Source organism: Petaurus breviceps, unplaced genomic scaffold (assembly GCF_028583685.1).
Source record: "Petaurus breviceps papuanus isolate PSGF00001 unplaced genomic scaffold, PetGlider_PUasm1.0 90804, whole genome shotgun sequence".
Classification (NCBI taxonomy): Eukaryota; Metazoa; Chordata; class Mammalia; order Diprotodontia; family Petauridae; genus Petaurus; species Petaurus breviceps.
In genome coordinates, this window is record NW_027187348.1 from 4876342 (window position 1) to 4886468 (window position 10127).

Genomic DNA, 10127 nt, shown 5'->3' on the forward strand with positions numbered 1-10127 from the left:
GTTAGTTAGTTAGTTAGTTAGTTAGTTAGTTAGTTAGTTAGTTAGTTAGTTAGTTCACAGCTCTATCAATAGTACCTTAGTGTAACAGTTTTCTCACATCCCCACCAACATTTGTCATTTTCTTTTTTTGTGATATTAGCCATTCTGATGTGTGAAGTGGTACTTCAGGGTAGTTTTAATTTGCATTCCTCTAATTATTAATGATTTTCATATTACTATTGATAGCTTTTATTTATTGCTCTGAAAATTGTCTGCATCCTGACTATTTATCAGTTGGGGAATGATTCTTCTTATAAATTTCACTTTGTTCCCCATATATTTGAGAAATGAGATATTTATCAGAGAAACTTGTGGTAAAAAATTTTCCCCCATTTCCTGCTTTTCTTCTCATTTCGGTTCCATTGGTTTTGTTTGTATAAAAACTTTAATGTGATCAAAATTATTCATTTTATCTCTTGAGAAACTCTCTCTTTCCTGTTTGGTCATGAGCTCTTCTCCTATCCATAGATCTGACAAGTAATTTCTTCAATACCCCACTAATTTACTTATGATATCCCCCTTAATGTCTAAATCATGTACCTATTTAGATCTTATATTGTTATATACAATGTGAGATGTTGGTCTATACCTAGTTTCTGCCAGGCTACTTTCCAGTGTTCCCAGCAGTTTTTGTTCAGTAATATTTCTTGTTCCAATAGCTGAGATCTGTGGGTTAATCAAACACTAAGTTACTGTGCACATTTATATTGTATAGCAAATCTGTTCTATTGATCAACCACTCTATTGCTTATTATTCCATTTCAGTCATGTCAGACTCTTTGTGACCCCATTTGGGGTTTTCTTGGCAATGATACTGGAGTAGTCTGCTATTTCCTTTTCCAGCTCATTTTACAGATGAGGAAATTGAGACAAACAGAATTAAGTGACTTGCCCAGGGTCGCACAGCTAGGAAGTGTCTGAGTCTGCATTTGAACTCAGGCTTCCTGATTCCAGGCCCAGCAGTCTATCCACAGCACCACCTAGTTGACAAGGTGGGACATGGCTAGAGTACCAGGCAGACTCATCTTCCTGAGTTTCCTCATCTGTGAAATGATCTGGAGAAGGAAATGGCAAACCACTATAGTATCTCTGCCAAGAAAACCCCAAATGGGGTTACAAAGAGTCAGACATGACTCAACAATAAAACTGAGGCTTAACGATCTCATTAAAGTCGGTAAATCTGGAGTCATCATCTCCCAAGAGTTTGGACTATCCCACTTATAAGAGGGAAGAAAAGAAATATATATATTCTCACATAAACTTACCCATTCATCTTATTACATGCTGGCATAAATGAGCTTGGAACTAGACTTATCTGATGCCTCCAGGCACAAAGAGGCTTTTTTTTATTCTTAGAATGGTACCTAAAATTACTCTGTATCTTTTCTTGACTGAATTTGGAACATAAACTGAAAACAAAAGTCCTTACTGGTTAAACTAGGAGTGGGGAACCTGTGGACGTGAGGCCACATGTGACCTTCTAGGTCATTGAGTTCAGCCTTTTAACTGAGTCCAAGCCCCCATTTATTAAGGGGATTTGTTCTGTAAAGTTTGGATTCCATCAAAGGGCTGTACATACTTGAGGACCCAGAGGGCCACTAGGTTAGACATTTATATCATTTAATATTGCTTTCAAGAGTTGCACATTTAAAAACATTTTTGTGTATATGCTGATGTAATAAAAATTATTAGTAACAATAATAATAATGATGATGATGATACCTAACATTATATAGCACTTACTATGTACTAGGCATTATGCTAAGCATTTTACAATTTGAACCTTACTATAATCCTAGGAACTAGATGCTATTATTATCCCCATTTTACAGAGGAGGAAACTGAGGCAAACATCAGTTGAGTGACTTGCCCTGAGTCACACAGCTTATGAGTGTCTGAGGCCAAATTTGAACTGAAGTCTTCCTGACTCCTGGCCCAGTGCTCTATCTACTACACTACCTAGCTGCCCCCAAATTCTTCCTCATCATCTCACACTTCCCCCCCAAAAATGAATCATGCACACACACTGATTGTACTTTCTCACTGTCTTTTCCTTAAACCTTTTCAACCTGGCTTCCATCCCTACCACTTTATGGAAACTGTGCTCTTTAAGCTCACCAGTGGCCAAAAGGTCAAATTCAGTGACCTCTTTTCAGAATTTTTATGTGACTTTTAACACTGCTGACCAGCCCCTTCTATTCTGTCTGTATGTTCTCTTCTGGTTCCTCTTCTAATTCTCTGGTTGTTCTTTCTCAGTCTTTACTGGTTTATCTTCTTTCTTTCACCCCTTAAATATGACCATCTCCCAAGGCACTGTCCTATGGCCTCTCCTCTTCTTTCTCCACCTCTTACCTTAGCAATCACATCAACTTCTATGGCTTCAGTTTTCACCTCTGTATAGACATCCATACTATTATCTCCAGTCTTGACATCTCCCCTAAGCTCTGATTCCACATTTCTCACTGGCATCTGCACATCTACACCTGGATGTTCCATTGACACCTCAAACTAATTATGTCCAAACTAGAACCCATCATCATCCCTCACAAAACAGCCCCCTCTTAATTTCCATAGTTCTGTTGATCTTCCAGTCACCCTGACTCAAAGCCTTGAAGTGATTTTTCTCTCCCCTCAACACTAGTTACCAAGTTCTGTAGTTTCTACCTATAAAACATCTCATATTTATTCCTTTCTTTATATCCCTACCACCACCCTAGTTCTGACTTTTATTGACTCTTACTTGAAAGCCTCCTAAGTGATTAACTGTCACCCTCTAGAATTCATCTTTCATACCACTGCCAATCTCAGCTTTTCACTCTCCTGCTCAAAAAAAAAAAAAACTTAAATGGCTCCCTAGTACATAACAAAAAATACAGGTTTCTAAGCTTATCATTTAAGACTTTCTATAATCTGTTTCCAGTCTATCCTTTTGACCTTATTTAATATTATTCCTGTTTGTATATTTTACATAGGCCAAATTATATTACTATTCCTCTACCTTATCCTGCTTTCTATAATCTGTGCATTTCCATATATCTTTCCTTCCTGCAGTGAACTTCCTTGCCTATTTTTATTTGTTGAAATCCTTTAAAGCCCAGATCAATTATAACCTCATTCATGACACATCCATAGAGTTTCCCTGCTAGAAATTATCCTTCTTTCTTTGAATCCCTTGTGCCATTGTTTGATATTTACTATGCACTTAATTATTTTACATTATGTAGTTTTTATTATTTCTGTTATCCCTCTTCATTGTATGATTTTTAAGGAAATCTTTGCATTCCTAGCATCTTGAACAGTACCTTGAAAGACTATTGAATTTCAAGGCAGAGAACTTGGGGTCTAAACACAGCTCTGCCTCCTCTGTGACTTTCACCAAGTCATTTAACTTCTCTTGGTCGAAGTTTCCTTACCTGTAAAATGTGAGACTTGGACTAGATGAACTCTTAAGTTCTTTTCCAGTTCCAAATCTAACATTTTATCCCACTACACATTTATTAAATGTCTTTTTAACTTGAATTGAGTTGTTTAGTTGACCACAAGTTCAACATGAATTTTTAAAATGTAATGAAACTGCTAAAAAAAAATAAGCTAATACAACCTTCAGTTTAATTAATAGAATTATGATGTTTGAATTAAGGTTTTTAATTAATTAATTAATAGTTTCACTACCTCTATGCAGGTCAAACCACATTGGGAATATTTTATTTCCATTTCTGAGATACATATTTAATTAAGAAACTTGGACAAACCAGGACACAAACCAGCCTCTGGTGAAGTATATTCAAACTATACCCTCCAGTTAAAAAATTCAACAAATATATGTTAAGTACCTATGATCTGAAAGGTCACTAGGGACTCAAAGAAAAAACAAAGCTGTCTCTTTCCTCAAGGAGCCTGCATTCTACTGTGTGATACAATATATAAACAGATAAGTAAATTTAGATGATAATTTGAGTAGGAAGAGACCACTAAAATAGGGGGGTGGGAATCAGGGAAGGTTCCAGAAAAAAAAAAGGTGACATTTGAGCTGAATCTTGAAGGAAGAGGGGTTTCTGAAAGGCAGAGATGAGGAAGGAATGCATTCTATTCATGAGGGAAAGCTTACGCATAAGACAGAGGTACACATGGACCTTGGAGAACAGTTAAAAGTCTAGTTTGGCTGAAACAATGATCAGTAATGTGAAATAAGACTGGCAAAGGTAGTTTGGAGCTAGAATGGGTCTTACTGTAAGTAATGAGGGAGTCACTGTTGGGTTTTTTGTGCAAAAGTTTTTGGACATGATCAGACTTATACCCTAGGAAGATTATTTTGACAGCCATGTGGAGAATGAATCAGAGAGAGGAAAGAATAGAGGTAAGGTAGACTAATGAGACTATTATAACTAGTTCGAGTAACAGAGAAGAGGGGGCTTAACTACAGGGATGGCCCTGTAAGTGGCAAGTTTACAAAACACTCTCATTTGTGCTTGCCTTCTTTTATATGAATTGGACACAGCTTGTTATTTTCATTCCTGAAAAGCAGCACCTAATATTGAATACACAACCACCCTAATTAGGGATTCAACAGGACTATCACCCAGCTTGTGCCTACTGTTATACTTTTATTATTGCAGCCAGATTCTGTTAGATACAGTGACTTACAAATAGGGAGTACTCTCTAATGCTTGTTGAAATTGGAAAAGATGACAGAATATAGATAAGATAATGTTGAAGTAACAGTTGGAAGATAGACACAGTAAGGCACCATTGGTGGGACTATGAATTTGTCCAACCATTCTAGAAAGCATTTTGGAATTCCTTAATGGCTGTGCTTGCTCCAAACCTCTCCTAAGCACTTCTGTTACACACCATCATGCCTCCCTGGAAGCCATCTCTCTTTCACCTCTTCTACAAGGGGAATTGCATCAATTTAGCATACTAATACCTGCCCAGGCCTTCCACCCCTACCCTCTACCTCTGTTACAGGGATGGCAAACCGTATGTCCCAGAAATATCTCAAAATTGAACTGTCCAAAACATAATTCACCTTACTTTCTCAAAAAAAAAATCTCCCCTTTTCTAAGCATCCCTCTATTACTGTCAAGGGTAGCACCATTCTTCCAGGCACCCAGACTCAAAAACGTCGGTATCATTCTTGATTTCTCATTCTCACACCATATGTCCAGTCCGCAAAGTTTGTCATGTATTTTCCCATAACATCTTTTGAATATGCTCCCTCTCTTCATTCACAGAGCCACTGTCCTAGTTCAGGCCCTCATCACTCTCTACTGGACTATTGCAATAACCTCTTAATCACTCTCCCTGCTACAAGTTTTCCCCCTCTCTAATCCATCCTTCACACTGTTGCCAAAGTGATTTTCCTAGGTCTTAGGTCTGACTGTGCCATATCCCAACTCAGTAAGTTCCAGTGACTCCTTCTTATCTCTAGGATCAAATAAATCACTTGGTATTTAGAGCTCTTCACAACAATTTAAAGTGCTTCCTTCCTATTTTTCTAATCATATATTATTTCCCTCCATGTATTTGAAAGTCTGGTCATATGGACCTTCTTGCTATTCCACATACACATACTTCATCTCCCTCTGCTTCCCAACTTGGTGCCTTTGCACTGGTTGTCTCCCATCCCTAGCATGCTGCCACTCCTCACCTCTCAAAATCCCTGAAGTCATTCAAGACCCAAATTAAATGCCATTTTCTTCAGGAGACCTTTTCCCAATCCAGCTGATAACACCTTTTAATCTAAGGTTACCTTTCATCTACTCTATATTTGACAGATAGATGATAAAGATAGATAGATAGATAGTCTTTTTATGTACATGTTATTTACCCCTTTAAGATATAAGCTCCTGGGGAAGGCCAGGTGGTGCAGTGAGTAAGAGCATCGGCCCCAGCGTCGGGAGACCTGGGATTGGTTCTGGCCTCAGATACTCAGCACCCACACAAAAATAACTGGCCGTGTAACCTTGAGCAAGTTACTTAACTCCGATTGCTTCTAAAAAAAAAAAAAAGATATAAGCTCCTTGAGTCCAGGAAGTGTTTGCTTTTTCTTTGTATGCCTTGTTGTTTGTTGTTGTTGATGATGTTAGACCTTCTGGAAGGGGACCAATGACATCATGAGGGTGATGTATTGCCTAGCACAGTACTTCACAAAGAATAAGTACTTAAAAAATTTTTGTTTATTGGTTGATTGAATAAACTAAGCAGAGTTGAAAATAGAAACTTGCCCCACAGGATGTGTTTTTAGAATATATAGATTTGATCTATATATTGACCTCTATTAATAAAATGAATAAAGTTAACAAATTGTATATGTTTTACCCTGTCAGATCTCTAGCGCTGTCATGACCGACACAAAGCCTAAGAGCACTGAGGAGGCTGAAAATCCTGTTGTGAATCCTGAAGACAAATGGCATCAGAGAGCCCGGCTGCTACAGGTTTCTTGCTCTTTTGAATTGCACGCTAGCATACCCAGGATGGCTACTAGCACAGGTTCTTTGATCTGCTTTTCTAAAGGAAAGCAACTCAAAAAGGGTTAACAATCTTACTTTAATCAAACATATATCATTTACCTAGTTCAGGGGGGAAAGTCAGCACCCTGAACTTCAGAGAAAAATGCAAACAGAAGTTACAAGCAGACAAGAAATACAGACAGAGAAACAGACCAACAGACAGGGTTTCTAGCTGTCTGACCAACACATACATACTCAGCAGAGAGAGAAGCACCAACATCTGGGTTTTCAAAGCTTGGGGTCTCATCTGGCCAAATCACACAACTCTTCTCAAAGTGAGCCCCAAAGCAAAACCTCGCCCCAACGTCTTATCCAGGGTCAGAGAACATCACAACCCTCAAGACCCATTTGACTACAAAGTAACAAAAGTTGTGCCTTCCTGAAAAACAAGTCTCCTACTGTTGAGGTTTAAACCCAGGGACTCCAAAATCTGTTGAGGTGGGGGCTTTGCCTACCCAGAAACTGTTGTGGCTTCATGATGTGTTGTGGTAGAACCATCTCAAAGAGTTCAGAGTCAGACCACCTCTAATCCAAGTATAGGCATTTATTGAGATTGACACCTCTCATGAAGTGGGCTAAGTTCCAAGAGGAACCAGCAACTTTAGAGAAAGCAAAATTGATTTTTGTAGGGTAAAGATGCAATCATATAACAGAAATTTATGTAGAATAGAGGAATATCATTAATGTTAAAAAGGCAGAAGGAGTTTGTTAAGGGATTAGGTAATGGGGGGGGGTCCCATCTATGGTTTGATGGTTAAACATTCTGGTCATTCTGCCCTCCAACTGGCTAGCTATTGTGGTTCTGTCTGTTTAAGACAGATGGTTAGGTATTGTGATCCTGTCTTAGATTGTGATTGAATACAAGAACACACCTGTTTCTGTGGGAATGGGTCTGGGGGCCAGTGACCAGGTAGAGGCAGTAGCTAGGTTCCCATGACATGGACACACCTACTATTTCTGTGGGAACTAAGAGTTCAGAGACACACCTGTTGTTCCAGTGAGCTGTGAGGCATATATGTAGAAGTTAGGATATAGGATGGGCCTGCTGTTCAGTGGGGCCATGCCTATAATCAAGTTAGAATATTGTGGCTGAGGGCAGCTTTATTAGGATTCCATCACTACCACAGGCTCCATGTGACCACATGCAGCCTATTGGGGGCAGAGTTTATTTTCAAATTAGGAAAGGTCGTCAAATTCACCTAAGCCTATTAAGGAGCAGGAAAGGTCTTCAAATCCCTATTACCATTACAGAGGTCAACATTGAATATAAAATATTTTGTTGGCTCACATCACTTAAAGGATTATCTTTATACTTGAAACCAAATAGTTAATTGTCTAGAAGAAAACTAATCATCCACATTTTAAGTACATATTGCTAAAGACCCCAGAAGAATATAGTATGTGTTCTGGAAAAACCATTGTTCTGGAACATTCTCTGCCTGCATATTCCCAACTACATCAATCTATACTTTTTCTTTTCAGTTTTTAGTAGGACTGCACCTTTGAATGATTAACCTCTTCTCTCCCTCTCTCCAACCCTGCCATACTTATATCTAAACACCTAAAAGTTGTGTCTCCATATTTTTTTAATCTGGACCTATGATTTCATTAGTATGGGATACTCCTAATGTGGAAATTCCCTCCATAGATAAACATCAATAACTGATCTGTAAATAATAGTTTTAGGGAGTTGCCTTGAGCCTGAGAGATTAAGTAACTTGTCCATGGTCACACAGCTAGAATGTATCTTATACCTACTAGTTTAATATTACTACACACAGTTTTAGAAATGAGATAACTATTATGGACATTGGAAATACAAAGCATCCTTTTTTTTAACTCAGAGATTTTTACTGAACTTGTCAGTACTTATAAAAGCTCCAGGAGGTGATTTCTTCTTGAATTTACATATTAAGTCATTGTTTGGTGACCAGGTTTTATCACTAAGAGAGGAAACACTTTTGAAACAACAGAGAAAATAGAATCTTTTGTGATAAAAAGGCATTTAAGAGTAGTGGATAAAGTGGAGTAAGGACACCTGAGTTTGAGTCCCACCTCTGATTCTTACTAGATATTTGACCATGGTCATTATTATTTCTTTCAACCTCAGTTTCCTTATCTATAAAATGGGAACTATAATTATACTTATTGTGTTGAAAGAATTGAATGAAATAGCATGTTAAATATGTTGTAATTTTTTGATCCCTATATAAATGTATGTTATTTTTATTATTATTATTATTATTATTATTATTATTATTACTTGTTGGACAGCATTGGAATTTGGAATACTAGTAAAATCACAAATTATTGGATATTGTCATATCATAATAACTAGTCCATTTTAAACTACTTATAATGAAAATGCTCTGAAAATAGTCACAATGAGGACTTTGAAATGAAGGCAAAACAACATGCCTATTCAACCCCACTCCTACCATCAAAATCTAGAAGACTTTTATTCCTGTTTGCTTAAACTATACAACAGAACCATGAAAGATTATTATAGTATGCAATGTTCATAAGTTTATTAATTCTGTAAAGAAAAACAAACAGGAATTTTAGTCAAAGGAGAAAAGGACTCAGCTAATAGCAATAACTTACATTTATCTATACCTTAGAGCTTTACAAAATATTTTCCTCACAACTCTGTTAGGTAGGTAGTAAGAATATGCTAGCTGATTTCTAATAAGAATAACTGACATTTACATAGTAGTTTAAAGTTTCCAAAGTGCTTTATGTACACCATCTCATTCAAGACTCATGACCCTGTGAATAAGTTCCACAGAGATTATTTGCCTCATTTTATATGAGGAAACTAAGGCTCATAGAGATTCAGTGATTTTCCTATAATCACATGTCCAGAATGTGGTGGTAACAGGATTTGAAAATAGCTCTCTCCGATACCAAGTCTAGCATTGCTCACTACTTCTCCTAAGTATGGAGAAGCCCATTTACAAAGTCACATAAGGGTGACTTTCATAGAAGAGAAAAGCAAAATTGAATCTTTTTCTTTCTTCTGTGTATTTCTAATATAGTACTAAATACAAAGAAGAAAAATATGACTACTGAATGTTAGAACAAGAAAAAAGAAAGGTATGGAAGAGGTTTCCAGGCCTACCACGTACATTCCCACCATTCTAGGCACTGTACTGCACTGCACTACTATACTAGGCACTGGGAATACAAAGACAGGGATGAAGTAGATAGGATAGACTCTGCCCTCAAGAGTTTACATTCTCTTAAGGGAAACTAACACATACCTAATTAAATAAGAAATATAATCATGATAATAATGGAATCTAGTATTTCTATAGTTTATAAAGTGCTTTATAAGTATTATCTCATTTTATCCTTACAGCAACCCTGGGAAGTATATGCTACCATTATTTTCATTTTTCAGAATGGGACAATGAGGCAGACAGGTTGTGACTTGCCCAGGGTCACATAACTAGTAAGTATATGGGGTCAGATTTGAATTCAGATTATTTGAGCACAGGTTTTGATGCAAGATTCAGCGCTATCCCTACTGTGCCTCTATGTATGTGTATCTATAGAGAATCCTAGAGGGAGTAC

The 10127-nt window shown here is 37.3% G+C and overlaps 1 protein-coding gene across 1 annotated transcript in view; it reads left to right on the forward strand.

Moving 5' to 3' along the window:
• JHY (junctional cadherin complex regulator) overlaps positions 1-10127 on the forward strand; it is a 124539-nt gene that overhangs the window by 72448 nt on the left and 41964 nt on the right. Inside the window, exon 4 of the mRNA XM_069070233.1 lies at positions 6369-6559. Coding sequence (XP_068926334.1) covers positions 6369-6559 — 191 coding nt within the window. The remainder of the gene's footprint in view (positions 1-6368; positions 6560-10127) is intronic.